At 39.6% G+C, this 21,319-nt stretch overlaps 1 protein-coding gene across 6 annotated transcripts in view; it reads left to right on the forward strand.

The window, feature by feature from the left end:
• Nucleotides 1–21,319, forward strand: part of RERE (arginine-glutamic acid dipeptide repeats) — a 437,697-nt gene that overhangs the window by 263,423 nt on the left and 152,955 nt on the right. For all 6 annotated transcript variants that reach the window (XM_081215086.1, XM_081215082.1, XM_081215088.1 and 3 more), the window contains 3 exons: nt 2,038–2,143; nt 3,680–3,776; nt 15,027–15,131. In XM_081215086.1, the coding sequence (XP_081071212.1) occupies nt 2,038–2,143; nt 3,680–3,776; nt 15,027–15,131 (308 nt within the window). The remainder of the gene's footprint in view (nt 1–2,037; nt 2,144–3,679; nt 3,777–15,026; nt 15,132–21,319) is intronic.

Raw genomic sequence — 21,319 nt, forward strand, 5'->3', positions numbered from 1 at the left:
GGCAATTAGTGGTTGAAGGCCAGGGCTGCTGCTGCGCATCTAACAGTGCACTGGGTAGGCCCCCGCAACAGACTTACCTGGACCAAATGTCAGTAGTTTAGGTTGAGAAGCCCTGTGTTGGACAGTGTATTCACTTAACCGGGTTTATCCCTGAGTACTGCCAAACAGGCCCCGCCCCTCCCCTGGTGTGTCTCCTTCTTTCCCTGCTGAGTGCGCTCTACCTGGCCTTGCTTTTTATCATCCTGCCTCAGGAAGATACTGTAGCCCTCTAGCTGCTCTCCCACGGCCTGGGGTTTTGCACCTCAGTGCCTGTGGCTTTGGTCAGCAGTGCAGATAGAAGACCCCATTTGTTCCAGAGAGTTAAAAGCCACTAAAGGCCAAACTCCAGCTAGGGTTCAGGTTCCCCTCACCATCATGCAGAATGTTCTCCTCTGCTGCATGCAGATGGACCACGTGCATGTGTCTTATATATGTCTTGTACTTTCTCTATCTTTGTGTATTTCTCAGGTCTCCTCCTTTGCCTAGAAAAAATTTCATTGAAATATTTCCTCTTTTTTCCCAGGTCAGCTGTTCCTTCCTCCATAATCCCTTGCCGGAAGTAACTGCTCTGTCTGTAAACTCCTATACTATATATAAAGTGTATTCTTTTTATGCAGCGTACTGATTTGTCCTCTTTTTCCCACCCTCAGTATAAACAGTGTAGAATATAAAAGTGCACAATTGATAAAAACTAAAAAGTACCCATTTTGTAGGATTAGTCGTTGTATGCAATCTCTTTTATTCAAACCAGTAATGATGCCCTATATTTGACACAGTTAATTGCAAAAGTAAGAATCTTAGTGTGTATGGTATTTACTTTGGAATAGCATTTCTTCACATTTGAGTTCAGTCAAGACCTTTGGCAGTTGCTTTCTTTCTGGTTCTTTGAATGGCTTACATATTTTAGCAAAACTATTTTTGAGCCTTCCTGGTCTTTTAGTGAAGGCTTTGTGCAACCTCTCATGTAAGCATCAAGCATCTTACTTCATTAGAGAAGGCTCCTTTGACATACTTTAGGATTTGGCCGTCTCCCTTATAAACATGAGGCGTTTCTCGAATTTTAGCTCTCATGCATTTCTGGCCCACTGACTTGTGATGAGAAGGTAGAAGCTGCTAAGAGGAGTGGTATTGCACTCACCTTGGGGAAGTCCCTTACGGCCCTCAGCTGGGTCGGAAAGTATTTTCTGAGGCCTCCGGAAGCCTTAGTGCACTGCCACATTGAGATGCTTCATGACCAGGTACACAGAGATGGTCCTCTCAAGCCCCAACCCATAGCCTTCAAATGGAAAGGCAGTATTTGATCCTTTATTCTTTGAATGAACTAGGAACAAAATTAACTTTCAGGGACAAGATGGTTAAGTGTCTCACAAACATTTATGGGACCCTGACCATCATAGAACTCTGTTATTCATAAATATTTAAGTCCAAGGTGTTCTCTTCTAGGGAAATTCAGAGATAAATGAGACAGGGTCCCTGCTCCATGGACTCATAGTACCTTCCTCACCACCAATAGTTTGCTGTGTTAGTTTGCCATAGAGCATAAGTGGCAGTAAAGTAGCAGGAAAAACTCACTGCCCTTAATGGCCTTGACAGTGTGCTGAAACAGTTTCTAAATATTTACCAACACAATTAAAGCTTCAGGTAGAAGAAGGATGTATTCATGTAGTGTACTGAGTAGTTAATGCTAAATAAAAAAATAAAATATTGAACGAATTAGTTAATCAAACTGGGGAGATTTATAGATTCAGTTTGGTTTCCGTTGTTTCCTGAAATAAGCAACTTTGAGGGATAGAGTCAGAGAGGTGTTGTGGCTGGGATTTTTCAAAAAATGAAAATTGACCTCATAATTGACTGATGTATTTTTGTGGTCCTGGTAGTAATTGTGTGTCTCCTTCTCTGCCTGTCCACCTGTTTCCAGGGGCTTTTGATCATGGGTATGGTATGCACCTGTGGGCACCCGAAATCCTGTTCCTAATGCTGTTAGATTTTCCTTTTCAGAGTAAGAGGGACCACCTACTCATGAACGTCAAATGGTACTACCGTCAGTCTGAAGTTCCAGATTCTGTGTATCAGCATTTGGTTCAGGATCGACATAATGAAAATGGTAAATATGTCCTTCTGGTTTGATTCTTACACTTTCTTAGCTTTGGGCAAAGTTCTTTGTAAAAACATTCATTAAATGGAGATAACCACTATGAAAATTTTTCACTGAAAAAGCCTTTTATCAATAAAGACATTACTGGAATGTTCTTTTTTTCTTTTTTTTTTTTTTTGCTGAGTTCTTTCACTATTTCTGCCTTAAAAGAGAAACAACCTGATCATGTGCTAGTATCATCTTTCCCTTAAACTAGGAGCAGTGATAGATCTTCTTTGGAAATAAAAAGTAGCTTCATCTGTTTATTCCTTTTTCTCACCTAATGCTGAACTAATGACACTGAAAACCCTATAGAATTGTATTTTGTTTCTTTTTAATAATGTGTATTGTTGAACTTCAGGGTTGTGAACTTCAGTTTTCAAAGCAAAGCTTTCCTGAATATTTCGAAATTTAGCTTGAGTATTGACTTTTAGAACAATAGGAAGGTAGTTCAGAGCATCTTTTAACTTTTTCTTCCTCTGGCACTGCAGTTTCTACCCAATAACTTTATTGACACATGAGATATGTACATAAAGTGTATATTATGTTTGTTCAGATAAAGTGTATGTTACGTTTGTTCAGATGTCTAATAGCTCCTTTTTATTGATTTTTTTTTGAGGTGCTAGGCCTCATTCTAGCTGATTCACATTTGTTACCCATTAATTATATGAGCTCGGGGTTGTCACTCCCCACTTCCAGATCAGGAAATCGAGGCTTAGAGATGCTAAAGGAGTTGCCAAGGCTATTCATCTTCTGAGTGGAGACTCCGGGGCAGGGGCAGGGATCCAGCTCTCTCTGGCCCGGATGACTGTGCTTGTCTCACTCCTTCACACTGCCTTTGGTGACAGGTTTTGAGTCAACAAACCAGTAGTCAAAAACAGTTTTCTTTCTTTTTTGTTTTGTTTTAATTAATAAAGTTCACATTAGAAGTCAGGCCTATGAATGCAGTAATGTGAAAACAGTTTTGAAGAATAATGTTCTTTTATGTTTTACCAGTTTTTTCTTTTTTGAAGCTATTAAATTTCTGTTAAAACAGTTAAATGATGATTCTTTATTAAAAATAATAACTTGGTTATTATTTTCAACTTGAAACAGTGTGATTTCACTCCATCCTGGAATATTTAGCAATAAAATACCAGATGCACAGGATCACTGAAAATTTTAGTAGTTTACAAGTTGCTAAAATGTGGTAGTTTTCTTTTTCCTTCTTTTTTCATTTTCTGCTTAATACATTTCAGCCAACTGTGGGGACTTAATAAAGGGCAAAAACACATCCCACAGGACGCTTGCTCCTGTTATTCCTGCTGTATGTTATTCCTCTTCTCTGGTTTGCTGACAGGCCTGGTTATTTATTGTGCTTTTTATAGTGGGAAGTGAACCTGAAGGAAAAATTTTGTGAAATTTTCCCAATCCTTTCTGGAAACTCAATTATAATATCCTCCTAATTCACTTTTTTTTTTTTTTTTTTTGTGTGTGTGTGTGTGTGTGTGTGTGTGTGTGTGACAGACTCTGGAAGAGAACTTGTCATAACAGACCCAGTTATCAAGAACCGAGAGCTCTTCATTTCTGATTACGTTGACACTTACCACGCTGCTGCCCTTAGGTAAGCGCCAGAGATGTGTAGTCCTGTGAAGGAGAAGTCATTGGCCACTGTAGGTAGAGAGTCTAAGCTGCCTAGATCTCGTCTGGTAATCGTAATATCAATCACACTACCCCTGTGGTCTCAGCGAGCTGACACTCCGGTGTTAGCTTCGTGGATTGTTGGGGTGTCAGAGGTTGCCTCTGTCTTCACTAATCTGCGTGAGAGGGAAAAACCACTTTTTTCTTTTTCTTTCTTTTTTCTTTTTTTATTTTACACCCTCTCTAGAGTTTTGTGTTTTATTTCCTTGAAAATTCGTTGCTAAAGTATTTAGGGTGGGGTGTTATACAGATTATTTCCTGAAGATTCAGTCACTGCCAAGATAGATTTACAAAAATGAATGAAACAAATATGGCGGCATGTAATTGTAGGAGAATCTAGGCAAAGTTCATAGGAATTTTCATTGCCCTGTATACTTTTAAATTTCTCTGTGTATGAAGAGTTTACTACTAAAAAGCTTGGGAGTAGGGAAAACATACAGAAGATTTTATTCTGAGGTAACATTGCCGCTGGCCTTAATGTCTTAGGTGATAATGCCAAAACGTGACCGTGAGCCTCTGCTTCACACCCTCTGGTAGTTTCTGTCCGTTTCAAGAAAAAGATACCTATTTACTCTGGTATATTTTGTTTACAAGGGGAAGACTTGGGGCTTCTTAGGTGGTAAAGGAAGTAAGGACAAGTGATTTTTTTTTATACCTTTTCCCCCACTGGAAATAACAAAATGGTGAAAGAACCACTTTCTCTGTTAAAGAACCTGGTTTAAAAAAAAAGTCATAGGGGGACTTCCCTGGTGGCGCAGTGGTTAAGAATCCGCCTGCCAATGCAGGGGACACTGGTTCGATCCCTGGTCCCGGAAGATCCCACATGCCATGCAGCAACTAAGCCCGTGCATGCACTACAACTACTGAGCCTGTTTTCTAGAACCCGCGAGCCACAACTACTGAGCCCGTGTGCCACAACTTCTGAAGCCTGCATGCCTTAGAGCCCTGCTCCGCAACAAGAGAAGCCACCGCAATGAGAAGCCCGTGCACTGCAAGGATGAGTAGCCCCTGCTCGCCGCAACTAGAGAAAGCCTGTGTGCAGAAACATAGACCCAACGCAGCGGGGGGGAAAAAAAAAAGTCATAGGGATTTGCTGGCTTTTAGCTTAACTACAGTGAGATACAATAATTTCTCTATTATATTGCTCAGATGGTATTCAGTAAAACCATCTGGAGTCTCTTGTGCAAAGCTACATAGCTAAAGCCAGTTATTTGAAGGCAAATTAGTAGCAACTTTTAATATAGGGCAGGTTTTGGCAAACTTTTTGGGCCAGATAATTTTTCATGGTCTCTGTTGCAACTATTCAGCTCAGCCATTGTAGTACAAAAGCCACAAGCAACATGTAAATAAATGAGGTGGCAGTGCGCCAATAGAACTTTACTTGAGGACACTGAAATTTGAATTTCATGTAATTTCCACACGTCAGGAGATATGACTCTTCTTTTGATTTATTTTTTAGCCATTTAAAAATGGAAAAACCATTCTTAGTTCTCAGGCTGTACAAGAGCAGGTGGTGGGCCAGATTTGGCTTGCAGACTGTAGTCTGCCAAGCCCCGCTGTAAGGGAAGGCGTGTATGTGGTTAGATTTGGCTTCTTACAGGACTTTAGATACATTTAGAGAATTCCTGTAGTGTTTTATAAACTTATTCCAAAATTCCTCCAAGCTTTTCATGTCTTCTTGGCGGTGGCTTTCCAATCTTAAACTTGCATGCTCAACAAAGCAAGTTAATGGAAGGTTGGATAGATGGATGGAACCATTAAATTGTTAGCTAAGACAATTGACTCGATCCTGAGGTTATTTCTTATCCACTTTGCATGCTCCCCCGCCCCCCATCTTATTTCATTGATTGAGGTGAATGATTTTTAAGCAATTTAGAGTTGAAGTTAAGTAAATATGTGAGATATGTAACTCTGGTCATTCAACAGATTTTGATATATTTGCTTAAAGTGAATGCATTTGAATATTGATCAGAGACTGTTTAGGCTTGTAGAGTCATTTTATACTATTTTAGCATTTTTAGAACAGGTTATCCCAGGTAATTCTAGCTGGACCTGGATGAATCTACTTTTGCTAGGTTTACAGTCAGGTGTCTTCTGTAGCTGTACAGGTTTCTGTCTCTTCACTGACCACCAAAGAGCTGGAGTGCTAAAGTGGTGATTCCTTATCTTCCTTTCGCTGTGTATGTGACCAGAACCCTTACTGGTTAGGTTTTTTCTCCTGTGGTCTTTTCTTTAGAGTGGTCGGTCATACAGCGCTTTTATAAAGCTGTCATCTTAAATTTGACTTTGTCGGCTTCAAATAGAGCCAAGCCCCGCTGTAAGGGGCTTCTCTTGTGTGACTTGACAGTTGGGTTTTTTCCAGAGACGCCAGATGAATGTGACCACATGGTTACTGGTGATCTGGCCTAGTAGCTGCTCAGTAATCCTCATGGGTGTGTTGGCGTTTGCTGGCATCTGGGGCTCATCTGGGGGGTTCTTGCTGTTGCTTAGTCATCAGAGTGCTCACTGTACGACCATCTCTGACAAAAGCAGAGTTGAATAGCAGTGCCCCCAGGAATCTCTATTTATTCCTTTCCTCTTCACTAAAGCTAGATTACTTTAATTTTAAAGTATGGGGGTGGGGGTTAGGCTTTCATTTTTCTTCCCACTTTTTCCTTCACCATTTATCCAAGAAAGGATTTTTTTCTTTCTCCACAGATATAAAGTCGTACTGCCAAAAATAAATTCAGTTTTGAAAGAGGACAAATAAAATAGGCCGTAGGCACATGAAAGAGGATCAAATGAATGTACTGAAAAAAACATGGAGGCCAAAGAAAGCAAGAAAAAGACAGATAGTGTTAGTGCTCAGCGCCATTCTTCTCAAAGATCAAAGTGCTCAGTGGTGTGGATTCTTCCAGCTCACAGCCCTCCAAGGGGCTCTTGCCATTCCATTCACTCAGGAGGAGACCGGTGTATAACTTTCTCTTTCAAGCTGGTGCTAGGGTTGGGCTCTAAAGGAAGAGAGAGCTTTGTCCTTTAGCCATCATGAATCAAAAGGAAAACAGAACTCCTCGGCAGCCTCTCTGTGTGAACGGAGGTAGTAGCATTTCCCTGCCCAAACCAAATTTCTTCCTAGGAGAGGTGGTGGGGTCTTCACGGTTGTAGATAAGCGTGTTGAGGGTCCAGCACTCCTGGTCTGCTGCCGTTTTTGGATTCTTGCTTTGGCTGTCCCTCATTCCTGCCTTCAAGCTAAGCTTCTACAACTGTTTCTTTTCTTTTCTTCGTTACGTTTATCAGTAGCCATATAGTAATACTGTGTTAGTGTCTTGAGTGGAGTATTTTTGAGTTCTCCTTGTTCCCAGGTTAAGTATTTTTGGCTGACACTGGTATAAAAGAAAAAGCTCCAGGTTGAAATTGGAAGACTTCAGTTTGAATCCTGGCTTTACCACATAGTTTTGTGACCAAGGTCAAGTTTGTTAACCTTTGTGCCACCTTTTTGACAAATTTATTTAAAGTCACATGATGAAGTAACAGAACCCAGAACTGGTTTTATATCCAGGAAGGTACAGAGCATGAAAAAGCCTCTTGCAGAGAGACTATCTCACACTCCGTAGTATGAGTAGCGCTCATGAATCCGAATGGGTTTCTTAAAAGCATAAAAGGAAGAAAAGGAAAAGTGAAATTAAGTATAATTCTGTATTAAGTTATTGGTGGTACGGTTACTTAGCATCCACTTATTTTATTTCTCTGTGGCCTCTAGGATGGATTGTTTGGATACTCAGGGCGCTTTAGGCATGGAGAGAAGTGTTCAGCTCAGGGAGCCATTTGTAGATGCTCTGAGAATGAGCAAATCGGTTTGTAGCCTGCAGTTTGTTTGCTTTGATAGTATTTTTACCCTAAGCATAATACTTTATTGATGATCAAAGGATCAAGAGCGATTGCTTTGTGATTGGACTCTGAACATGTGACCTGGACAGCATTTTCGGGTTTACTGTGCACTTGTAACAGTGAATTCTCAAGTACTGACTGTGGAGGGCAGACAGGAGATCTTAACTCTTTCATCGGCTTGAGGGCTATTTTCCAGCCTTCTAATTATCTGCTTCCTATTGGAAAAAAAAATATCCAAGGTAGGTTACAGGTTACAAGGTATCATTTTACCTAGGAATTCATATTAATAGGAGTATGTTCTAGAGTGAATTTTCCAGAAACCCAGGGCCAAGAAATCCTAAACTAGGTCTTCAGGGCTTCTAATTGCCCTTTTTCCATCCCAAATCAATTTATCTCCTTCCTTTGTTATGGGCAGCTAGCGTCACATATGTGTAGTGATTGAAACAGGTTAATTATGTCTTGGTACAATTCCCCAACCATTTCTTAGAACTTACAAAGTTCCTTTAGTTTCTGCAAGTTCCCTAAGAGGTTTCATGAAGTCTCAGAGCTCTTAGTTTCGCAGCTTAAGATTCATTTCCTGGCTTTAGTCTACAGTTCTTTTTATATGTGAAATAACTCTGACCTATGGCATTTTTATCGTTTTGTCTATACATGCTTAGTACTTCATTAGACACCATAACTTGTCAGTCCCTTATTTCTTTATTCATTCATCATTTAACACATTACTGAGCTGCTCATCATAGGGGAAGGGCCGTGTAGGTGCTGGGATGTAGGTGCTGGGAACACCTAACTGAGTAACACGCTCTCTCTGCCCTCGAATACGTCATAGTCTTTTAAAAATTCTTTTGTTCGGAGCTACTTTTGGACACATAGAAAAGTTGTAAGTACCGAGTTTCCACGTATCCATCTCCAAGTCTTCACTTGAGTGAGCATCTTATGTAACTTCAGTACAGTTGTCAGGAACAAGAAATAGCATTAGAACAATACCATTGAACTAAAGACCCTATTTGAATTTCACGGATGCCTTACTTTGTTACAGCTGCTGGAAGCAAAAGGCCATAGCCTGGGTGGCTTATAAACAACAGAAATTTCTTTCTCGGAGTTCTGGAGGCTAGAAGTCCGAGACCAGGATGCCAGAGTTCTGGTGAGGGCCCCCTTCTGGTGTGCAGGCCGCTGGCTTCTCCCTGTGTCCTCACGTGGCCCAGAGCAGAACCACGAGATTCATTGTACCCCTCCCCTTTTCTTTACTGGTAACTTCTTTATTCAGCAGTGAAAAACTCAGTTCTTATTGTTTAAAATATATTTTCATTTGCTTATTTTTATCCAATTCTACAGTACACATAACTTAGTTTCAGAATTTGTAACCCATGTGCCTGTGAGAAGCACGTTTACTGACTACATTTTTGTCTTTAGTCTTACGTATAGTATACAGGCAAGAGCCTGTTTTCTAAAGTTGCTCAGGTCAGTTCTGTTTTTCGTAGCTCCTTAGGTGTGGTTGTGTTATTCATTTGTTATATAGCTGGATTCGTTTGTTAGACTTTGCATTCTATTTTTGGTTCCTCTTGGTTGATTTGGACTGTGTGTTTATTTTCTGGGCAAGGAAGGGTTTGTGAACTATTGCTGTGGCTCTCAGGGTCAGAGCTGTAAGAAGATACAGTCTTCAGCCCCCCTACCTGCTATAGATGACTGATCCTTTTACTTCTTAATTTATCCTTCTTGCATTTTCTTTTCACAAATGAGCAAATACATGCCTATTTTCTTATAACTTCTTCTTTCTTATGTGAGGGGTAGCATACTATAGATAGTCTTTTGTGCTTTGCCTTTTTTCACTTAGCGGTATGTTCTGGAAATTGCTCCGTGTTAACTCATAGAGCTCATTCTCCTTCATAGCTGTATAGTACTCTGTTTTGTGGGCGTACTGTGGTTTATTCACCTGCTGTCTTGTGTATATGCATGTAGGTTGTTTCCAAGATGTTTCGATTGTAAATGATGCTGCAATCAATATCCTTGTGCATATGTATTTCCTTATTGTTGGATGTGTATCTTCAGGGTGGATTTATAGGAGAGGGGTTGCTGAATTGAAAAGTTTATGTATATGTGATTTCTCTTCTGAACGCATATACCAATTTGCATTTCCTCCAACAATGTCTGAGACTTTCTGTTTCCCCAGCAGAATGTGTTATTTTTTAAAAAAATTTGTCCATCTGATTGGTAGATGAGAAATAGTGTCTCAGTGTTGTTTTACTTTATTTTGCTAACAGTGAGTGAGTTTGAGCATATTTTTGTCTATATTTTTGTGAATTGTCTGTTCATGTCTTTTCTGTTGGGTTGTTGTCTTTTTGTCTCTCAGTTTTTAGAAGTTCTTAATATGCCTGTTGCAAGTATTCCCCTCAGGACTTTGAGTCATAGTTAGAAAGCCTTGCCCTACACCACTTTTTAAAGATAAATTCTACCCAGCTGCCCCAGTACCATTTACTGTCTTTACCTCAGTGGTTTGAGATGCCACCTTTGTCATGTATTATTTTCCATATGTATTCTGGACTTGATATTCTGTTTCCTATTGTCTATATATGTGCTAGCACTATACTCTTAATTATAGAGGCTTTATAGTACGTTTTAATGTCTGATAGGGCTAGCTCCCCCCCTTTTTAGTTATTTGATTTTTCCGTATGAATATTAGTAGAACTTGTCTTATTCCATAAAATAGCTAGCTGGTGTTTGTATTAGGATTGCTTTGAATTTATAGATCAAGTTTGGAGGAATGCCATGTTGAGTTTTCCTATCCAAGAATAGGGGGTGTTTTCCCATTTGTTTGTATTTACCTTTTTGTCTTTGAGGAGTGTTTAAGGACTTTCCTCAAACATTTGAGAAAATTAAGTTTAAAAAGCGGAGAGGCAGAGGGGCTTCGTTGGATGTGATGTTGTATATGGTTATACTTAGAGCAATCGCTAGAAAACTGTGTGGAGTGATGACACTCAGAACACTATAAATAAATCAAAATGAAATCCTAAAAAAATGTTCAGATAACCCACAGGAGGGCAAGGGAAACAGAAGAACTAGAAATAGAAAAGAAACTTAAAAAAGAAAAGATACTATGCCTGTCATTGATCAAATGGCTTACAATAGACACGATGCTGACTGTCTCGAAATCTTGTTTCCCCTTATTTCCGGGTAAGAGTGACAGTAATAGCTGTAAACAAACATGATACTGTAAGCAGTCTTTGTGAGCTTGTGTACCTCTTCACGAGTTTCTGTGAGGTTTGCATATGTCTGGGGATGTACGAAGACTCGCTCAAGTATGGATACAGTTTAAGGGAATGAATTTCTGGGCCACAGTTTCCATTTGTATTTCTCTGCTTGCCTGAGGAGGTTCTCTCCTCTTTTTCATCCCCTTCAGATGGCCTTCTCCCACCAGGCACAGGACTCTCTAGATGGTGCAGTGCCCAGGGCGTAACCGGGGGGCGTCACAACAAAGCACTACTTGGAACAAGTCTTTTCCGGGAAGCCCTTGTTACTGCTGAATAAAAGGACCCTAAGACATGGTGCTTCCCTGTCTTTAGCCTTATTTCTGTTAACAGTGAAGATAATGGGGAATGCAGAACCTGAGGAAGCTGGGAAAGCAGCTGTTTCAGCCAGGTGGGCATGATGGCAGTTTTCTCTTAACAGTCTCTCTGCCTCCATTTCACAAAGACTGTCAAATAATATACTGTTTTGAGCAAGAGCATGGTGAAAAGAGAGCCCTGGAGAAAAAATATTGAGGGCTTAAAATGGTGCACGTGTACACACTTTTACTTTACAATGTAAGCACTACTCTTCAGCAGGAGGCGATATGAAAAATATTTCAGAATGGATGGCAGCCCATCAGCACCAACCTCGGCCAGCCTCCCGGCCCCTGTCCACCCTGTCTTCCACTCTGCTTTGCTGCTGCGGGCCCCTTACCCGGCAGGGACAGACACTTCCAAGGTCCCCAGCTATAGGCTAGTGACTGTTGTTTTATTTTCTCCCAATGCTTTTTTTTTTTTCTTTTATATATACAGAAAAATTCAGATTTTAAGTTTACATTTTCATAAATTTTGGCACATTTGTTTGACACTAAACAAGGCATGGGATATTCTCATCATCCCAGAAAGTTCCCTTCAGCTCCTGTTCTCTCTAAACTTCCCACCCAGAAACAACCACTCTTCTGATTTCTCCTACCATAAATTCCTTTTTGCTGTTCTAGAACTTCATATAAATGGAATCATACAGTATGTAGTTTTTTGTGTGTCTGGCTTCTTTTACTCAACATTTAATTTTTGAGATTTTTCATGATGGGCTATGTATCAGTAGCTCTTTTCTATATGTTGTTGTGTAGTAATCTCATTGTAAATTATACAATACTTTGTTTACCCATTGCTTTGTTGATGGACATTTGGCTTGTATCTAGGCTAGTACGAATAAAGCTGTTATGAACAACAACAAAAGCACAGTGAAGGAAATAATAATGATAAAAGCAGAAATTAATGAGGAAAAACATTAGATCTAATTAATCAAATGCTTTAAGAAATTCTAGTATTTTATTAAAAAATACATTATGGCCAACTGGGATTTATTCCAGGCATGCAAGGTAGGTTTACTATTCAAGACTCTGTTAACATCTAATACCATGGTAATAAGTCTAAGGAAGAAACCTGTCTCCAAAGCGATGATTATGATGCGGTTATTCTAAAGCTATTTAATGGGAACACCTGGAAGGCTTTTCCACTAAAGTCAGGAAGAAGGTGAGGATGTCCTCTATTTCCACTACTTTCCACATTTTCATTGTATTAGAGGTACAACTTAGAGGCTTAAGAAAGGGTAAAGAAAAAGTGAAACTCTGTGTATTTGCAGATAAAGTTAGCATATTGGGAAGACCTCAGAGAATCAGTGATTAAGCTCTGTCAAATGCTAAAAAATTTTGTTGAGTAGCAGGATATAGAAGTAACATACAAAGATCAATACCCTTTATATAATCAAACGGGAAGCAAATAGAGGACACAGTGGTAGATAAAATCCCGTTTATTACAGCTTCAGAGTCATTTATCATATGATAGCCTTCTCTTCCTACTGCTTTGGATTTTCCCTAAACCAGCTGTGTTGCCCTTCCCTGGGAACATTTTGGCAGTGTTTTTGATGGTCACAATGATGTGTGTGGGTGCTATGCGGCAGAGGCCAGGGATGCTGCTAAATACAGGATAGCTGCCAACAACAAAGGATTGCTGTCTAAAATGCCGTAGTGCTGAGACTGGGAAACCTTGTCTTAAACATAACTGATTTCCAATGCTTGTGTTTAGAATTGTGGGTTAGAGGAGTTTCTATATGTTTAATTAATTAATTATTCAAGTTTAAGGATAAACTTAAATTTGAGTAATAACCAAGAATGATAAAAGAATCGCTTTCCTTTAGTAATGGACAATGATGCAATAATTTATTTTGCATAAACGGAACAGTGTACAAAGTTTCATAGACTTCTCATTTGATCTTCTTAATATTTTTATGAGATAGGTATAATAGATGTACTTATCTCTGGTTAACTGATAAAGGGACTTACCTATTTCTTCTAGGCTTCAGGGATGAATCATTTCTGATAGATGGGTGATTAGTTGCAGAGCGAGTGTGTTGTTCATCTAAAATGTTGTTGTCTTACCTGCCTATCCTTTTCCAGAAGCTCATTTTAGTTCCAGTTAAATACTAGAAGGATAGGTCCTGGGCCTGGAGAGTTGATACCTAGTCCATTTTTTCCTTTAATTGTATCTTGTTACCTACAAATCAGTGCTTCCAACAGAACTTGCCACGATGATGGAAATGTTATATAAATCTGTGCTGTTTGAGATGGTAGCCACTAGCTACATGTGGCTATTTAAATATACATTAGTTGAGATTAAATAAAATTTAAAATTCATTTCTCTTCACTTATACCAGCCATATTTTAAGTGCTCAAGAACCCTACATTATCTTCTAATCAGTAGTATCCAAAGGAACTTAAAGAAATCAGTAGTATTTTTGTTTAATTTTTAAAACAGAGATGGTCTCAGCTCATCTTATCTTCTGCCCAGTACTGAGGCTTTGGTCACAGATTACTTAAGCCCTGTGGGAAAGGAGGATTTTTAATTGCTTTTTAATTTGGTAGGGAGTGAATGAATGTCCATCCCCCTGTTGATATCCCTCAGTTTCTTTCACTAACACCTTGGCGACTAGCACATGTGTGTGTTGTTGACATGCCAACTCATGGAGTCCTTCTGGGAATGGAATGCCTGCTCACGCAGTGGGAGGTCACATCCCTGGAAGCATCTTGCAGGTTCTGTTGATGTGCCTTCGATCCTCCAATTCCATCTACTCTAATCATAGCCTTTGGCTTCCAGTTGATGTTTAAGTTGCTTCCTGTAACTGCTGAGGGAGTTGAAATTCTGAAAACCTCCCTGCCTTCTTTGGAACCCTGGAATTTCTCTCAGTACTCCTGTATGTATGTAGGTGTGTGTAGTGGGGTGGTGGGTCCTACTGCATGGTATAATGTAAATGACATTTATATTTGGTGCGTGGAAATGCTGCTTAAGGAGTTGTGTAGTACTGTAGAGTTTTCAGCTATATTGTGGTTTAACTTTTGTTTAGTAGATGAACCTGGAAACCTTACTGCTCTAGTATTTCCATGGGAAAGCGTTTTCCAACTTAGTTAATGTTACCTGAAAATTTGGGAAGTGTGTTTGTATATTAGAACCCATCTATATATTTAAAATTAAAATTTCTCTAGGTTTTAATTTCCAAGACAGTTTATTTCTTCCACACTCAGGGAGAAGAAAAATATTTAACAGTTACACATTCTCCTTTTCGTAAGGTAGCAGGAAGAAAAGACCCATTTTGCTTTGATGATCTACAGAGACTTTAGATGGATTTTTTTTTTGTAAAGTAATGTAACTGTGGTTTAAACTTTTCCCCGTAATTTCTAGTTTAATATCCTTTCATCACAATCCTGCCCTCAATTTGTCTTTGTGGTTTAATTAATTTTATTCTAAGACTAAAAGGCTGAGATAAAAGCAGTTAAGTTGTAAAGTTGTAGGTTAAAGCAGTCATGAAACAAAAAAATATATAGTATTGGACATTTTCTTATTTTGGGGCGGGGAACTCCCATTTTTCTGAACATATAATTAAAGAGTTTGTAGCCATATACTACATGTTCTTAGAATACTATGGATTTAGTTATATCTTCCCCCACCTCTGCTTTTCTAGTAGCAGTATGGTTTGCAGAGCTGTTGAGGACATTACTAACATTTTTTTGTTCGTTTATTTCCAGAGGGAAGTGTAACATCTCCCATTTTTCTGACATATTTGCTGCTAGAGAGTTTAAAGCCCGAGTGGATTCATTTTTCTACATATTAGGCTACAACCCTGAGACGAGGTAAGTGAGTCACTGGGTCCCACTCCGTGAGAACGTTGGCTTTTCTCACGTGTGAGTGTGTGTGTGTGCGTGCGCGCGTCTGTGTACACTTCTGGGCATATACTGATAAGATGAAAAAAAGACACAAAGTCCTGTAGTAAACCTCTTTGGGAGGAGTTGTACTTAATGTCTTTAGCAGCTTATTATTTGCTCTTTTTTTTTGTTGTTGTTAAGAAAAGGAAAAGTAAGACAATTTGGGTTTGGAGAGGGCAAGATAAAGACAGGTGTTCAGTTGGTGTGTGTTTTGAACTTATTATGAATTGTACCCTCATGCCCATTCAGTCAAGCCTTCCATACCTTATTGAAAACACCTAGGACATTCTGGAGAGTTCATTGATTAGTAATTTGTTCACTTAATAAAACCCCAGGAACACTCACTGAAATATCTCTAGTAAGGCTGCTGGTATGAGATGGACACATCCACTTCTCAGCTCTCTTGGTAAGATCTATATCACAGGTAGAATTATTATTTTTTAAATGAAAAGCAATGGAGTCAAAATAATTTAACAGAAAGAATTCTTTGTTTATGTCTCTGATAGGCTGTAGTTTTAACTCAGCCCATGGAAGAACTTCTGTAAGAGTATATGTATTCATATTTATCTTGTATCAATCATGTGACTGTTTTATTAAGGCTTTGAAAAAACAGAGAAGGTTATTAGGCGATCAAGTAGTCTGTGCTCAGGACAGTCAGGACATAATCTAAAACTATAAGGACTGAGAAAGAAAGAAAAGATGCTTGGCTCAAGGAAGTTAGTAGAAAGAAGTACATTAAGTATAATTGCCAGATGGGTACCGCTTGAGTGAAAACCTCTTCATGGAGGATGCTGAGAAATTAATTATATGTAAAATTTAGAATGTTGCTGTTCAGACAGTCAAACTAGGGTCAATAAAAGGCAACATATTCTTTATTGTGGTTGTAAGAGGCTGCATAAAGCTCTGTTGGGACATATATATGTGTCTCTCTCCATATATATACTAGACAACAACTATGCTCACCTTTTTTGCTTGCCTTTTTTTTCTTTAAAAAACAGTGAATTTGAGCTTTTGTTTTCATTTTCAAAAGTATGCCCTATTCCAATGGCAAAGAAGCTGATCAATGGTAATATTTCAAAAGCATCTTATATTGTGAAATCTTTATATTACATAAGCATTTATTAACTGCCTGGTCATGTCTTCCTGTTGCCCAAGTGAAGTGTTGGACACCCAGAGTCGGATTTCTGTCTGGATACACAGTCGTCTGTTATTTCAGTGATGCCATATTTATTTAACTATTTGATAGATGGCTGTTATATTGCACCAGTTGGATTGTTTCAGGGAATTGACCAAATAGCTTTTGAGTTTTAAATGTTTAGCTCTTGGGCTCATAATAGCCAAGCAGATTTACTTTTCACTAGTTTTGGTTATACACCTGTTTTTGCTGAATGTTCATTTAAAGTGATATGTAACTTACCTGTGTAAGCTGGAGACTCACAAAGGTTCTTGTCTCATTTTTTATTATATGTTACTGGTAGTCATTCGGAGTGATACTTCCCATCAGTTTTGTTTTAAACTGTGGGTTAGGCATGCGATAGAGGAATATATTATTATTTATCTCACCTGAAAAAGCAACACAGAGACATGCCTGTAGCAGCGTGTTTACAGGATCTGCATCCTGAAGCACTTCTTTAGTGCTTTGACCTTAGTCCCATTTGTTCATTTCTGTGGCTCTGTTCCCCGTGTCCAGCTTGTGCTTGGCATAGTGGAAGTGCTTGGGGGTTGTTGGATGAATTGAAGTGAACAAATAGTTGAATGTCTACTTATTAGTGATAAGTTTGTGGCAGGTCTCAAACTTCTCATAAAGTGAGCGTGAAAATTTGTAGTGATAAAGCTGGCCTGGCCCAAGCTCACTGGCTTCACCATGAGCACTACTTTCTACCTCTGAAGTTCGGGGTTTGGTGCACACTTCCCATAGCTGCCCAAATGATCAAAACTGTGTATGTGCTTTAACAGAGTACAGAAAACTGTTTGTGTTTTCTCCACCTGGCTTATGCACAGCCCAGTCCTTCGAATGCTTGGGGTGCCTGCCCTTGGAGAGCTTACCTCTGTTTCTGTCTTTGTTTCAGGTCTGTGAGGGATGGGGCAGTGTGATGAGCTGGGCTCCCTCATTTTGGATGAGTAGGACTAGCATGTAACTGTGGCTGTGTGGTGCTGTGTGCTGACTCTTGTGCCCTGAGTCACCTGGGGAGGCATGTCAGACCGTTCTCATAATCCCGTGAGATGGCACGTTGATCAGTAAGACCACTGGAAGTTGAAGAATGGTGATTCTGTGACTCCAGACTTTGATGACTGTCCCCCTCCCCTTAAATAACGTGTGAACTCTAAGTGAGCAATTAAAACTGAAGTTTAAGATGGAGTTATTTCTCATAGCAAATTTTCTGATAGTAGTTAAAAGTTGACTTACGTAATTTTCCATAATTTTTTTAGCATCTTAGCTGGCACTGAATGATTGGGGTTTTTTTTCCTCTCACATTTATCACAGATCCTTTTAAAACCCCAATATCTGGCTACCCACCCCCCACCTACTTGTTTATTATCTTTCTGAATATCGTGCCTTATCAGGGACCTGGTTGTCCAGAACTTTTTGGTTTTGATGGTGTTACCTTGTGTGCTAGTGGGGAACAGACTTTATGAACTCTTTGGTCCATTGCCTTTAAAATTTGGAGAGGGTGGATTTCTTGTAGTCGGCATAGAATTACTTCGGTGTTATTAGGTATAAATTTATATTTCATTAGTTGTTTTTTTCCACTCAGAGTACTGATCATTACTATAAGTAAAGCATCCACAGTAATACAGGTTCATAATCTCTTATTTTCAATTCTGAAAGCTCTGAGGATCAAAAAATTTTTATGCTAAGTTGGGTGCTGAAATTCCTTTGACCCTGAGGTCAGAGTTGACCTGAACTGATGTGAGACTTTTTATATTCTTTATTCAGTGCACTTAGTGTGGATTTGCACAGCTTTTGCTACAAAGGTGCCAATGTGATAGAATAGGGACTATTGCTCAGACACTGCTGTGGCATTACCTGGTATATTCCCTGTAGTACCTTCTAAATCCAGAAATTTCTGAATTCTGAAAATCTTCTGGTCCTAAGGATCTTAGCTTAGGGGTTGTGACGCTGTGTTCCTGCTACCCGTGACATTTAAGGAACAAAACTTGGGCCAAAAATGTGGGGGCAGATGTTTCTAGCTTCAGGTAGAATTCAGGCCAGAGGGGCTGGCAGGTGAGAGAGGGCTTGAACCTTTGGTAATTGGGCTTTGCTTTTGGAATTTGTTCTGACGTTTCTGCACTCAGGGAGTGTTCACTGTTGTTCAATAAATAAGATTCACTCCAAATTTACTTCTGCAGTCAGCATACTCTGAACATAATGTCATCATGTTCTCATTTTCTTTGAAGGGTATGATCCAAAATCTAGTGAGAAACTTTAAATAAAGTCAATTAATTTCAGCTCAGAGGTCTTAGTACATAAAGCCAGTAGTCCTTATACATGAACTTGACCAAAACACCAGCATCCTTGGTTGAACTAAAGTAGGTTGGTTCAAAACAAGAAATAAATAAGTAAAGTAGGTTGGTTCAAAACAAGAAATAAATAAAGTAGGTTGGTTCTAGCTTATAAAAAGAGCTGGGCATAGAGACCGGTTACATCCATCCTTTTATTCTCCTTGTTGCTTTTTTAGTTGTCTAGTACCTCATGGCCATTTCATCTGACTGCTTGATCCTTTTGTTAAGACCAACAGTGTGGAAAGATCTCCCCTTTTGGACCCAGACAGCCTGGGTTCTGATTCTGTGCTCCCACTTCATCTTTGCGTCCATGGGTAAAGGTTGTACTTCCTGCACTGTGTTTTCCTCTTCACTAAAAATGGGGAAAACAAAAACAGGGTAGCTTCTGTAAACTGTCATGTGTTTTTGTTGCTTTTTGGGAATTGCAAAAATAATTATAAATTTTCTTTTGAAGAAGACATTGAGAAGTATCTTTTTTTGTTTGTTTGTTTTTTAAACTCCGTAAAACGTTAAATCCAAAAGCAAAACACGAACTACTTCCCAAGATGTCTTGATTCTACCAGGTAGATCATTATTAACCATCTGGTTGATTTTGCTGACATGTGGAAGTCTGAGCACTGGGGATTCTTGCCTCTGCTTGGAATATTAATTATAAAATTCTTTGAATATATACAGTTGCTAAAAATGTGGAGTATATTTCTTCATTGACCATGATGAAACTGACTCAACAATTAAAATAAATACGTGAGTAGTGTTGATGGGAAATAATACATTTCTACTGTCAGAATATTTTACTGAAAATTTGAGAACCAAAATTGAAAAAAAAAATTGTATTGAGAAAGAGGTTTGGGCTTTTTATAGCAAACAAGCCTGTCCTCTTTGTAGCGTGGAGGGTTTATTGAGTTTTTGGTTGTCCTTTCCCTCATCTTCCCATCCCTCCACCTCCGCAGGTTCGACCTATTAGCCAGTGCCTTTTTTATTGTGCTTTGACCTTTTCTGAGTCTATACCTTTCATTTCTTAGAAAAGTTCTCCTTACCTTTCTGCCTCAGGCCAGTGAGTTAGGAGGGGAAGGAGGTAATAGTGAATGGAGTCCCAGTAAGAACAAGTTTGCAGAGTGGCTATTTGAGAGGAGGTGCCTTTATTTTTAAATTATTAAAAGTGAATTTTACCAGGAACTAGTCCCTTTGTTTCCCCTTGCTAAATAAGAGTTCCTTGGGTCCCTAATGGGCGCAGTGGTTAAGAATCCGCCTGCCGGGCTTCCCTGGTGGCGCAGTGGTTGAGAGTCCGCCTGCCGATGCAGGGGACACGGGCTCGTGCCCCGGTCCGGGAAGATCCCACATGCCGCGGAGCGGCTGGGCCCGTGAGCCATGGCCGCTGAGCCTGCGCGTCCGGAGCCTGTGCTCCGCAACAGGAGAGCCCACAACAGTGAGAGGCCCGCGTACCGCAAAAAAAAAAAAAAAAAAAAAGAATCCGCCTGCCAAGGCAGGGGGACACGGGCTCGAGCCCTGGTCCGGGAAGATCCCACATGCTGCGGAGCAGATAAGCCCGTGGGCCACAACTACTGAGCCCACGAGCCACAACTACTGAAGCCTGCGTGCCTAGAGCCCGTGCTCCACAACAAGAGAAGCCACTGCAATGAGAAGCCTGCACACTGCAATGAAGAGTAACTCCCAATGAAGAGTAACTACTGAAGCCTGCGTGCAGCAACGACCCAGAGTGGCCAAAAAAATAAAATAAAATGTAGTATTTTGTGTATAGGTGGTCACGGAGCAATCCCGTGCTCCAATACTAGTTTTATATAAGCGTCAGTGGTCTCATCAGAGGCTTGGTCTGCAGCATGAAAAATCTGATTATATTCTTGGTTCTTTGCTTCTTGAGCATGAGCCTTCTCTTGTTTAATCAGGTGGAAAACAAGCTGAGGGCTCAGATCTGATCTTCTATCTTACCTAGCAGAGAATGTCCCTGATCACCTGCATTCACCTGTGCCCTCTCCGCTTTTCTTCTTCCAGGAAGCAGGTTTTTTTTTTTAAATCAATATTCAGGCTTAAGTATTATTATCCTTATATTTAGAAGTAAAGGTAAACTGAGGCACTTGCAAGAATTTATATATATAATCTCCCTCATGACAGTGCCAATAATGTTACTAATAATAGCTGTAGTTAGTGAGCACTGTGCACCTGGCACTGTGCTGTTTTACTTGTATGATTCATCTTTTTTTACTTTGTTTTGAAACAGTCTTGACCATACAGAACAGTTGCAAGTACACTAGAAGATCTTTGCTTAACTGAACCATTTGAAAATAGGTTGTCACCATGAGGCTATATCACACTCTAATACTTTGTGTGTTTCCTGTGAACAAGGGCATTTTTCTTGCATAACCACAATATAGCCTTCAAAATCAGGAAATTACCAAGTAAATATTATTGTCCTGGAATTCTCAGACCCCACTTTTATAACAAAAGGCTATAGCAAAAGGAATCCAGTTCAGCGTTATGTATTTGGTTGTCCTATGTGTGTTGAGTCTCCTTCAATCTGAAGAAGTTTCTCAGTCTTTCCTTCACTTCATGACATTGGTACTTCAGAATATTATATAGGCTAATTATTTTGTAGA

This window comes from Mesoplodon bidens (assembly GCF_964165515.1).
Source record: "Mesoplodon bidens genome assembly, chromosome: 2".
Lineage (NCBI taxonomy): Eukaryota > Metazoa > Chordata > Mammalia > Artiodactyla > Ziphiidae > Mesoplodon > Mesoplodon bidens.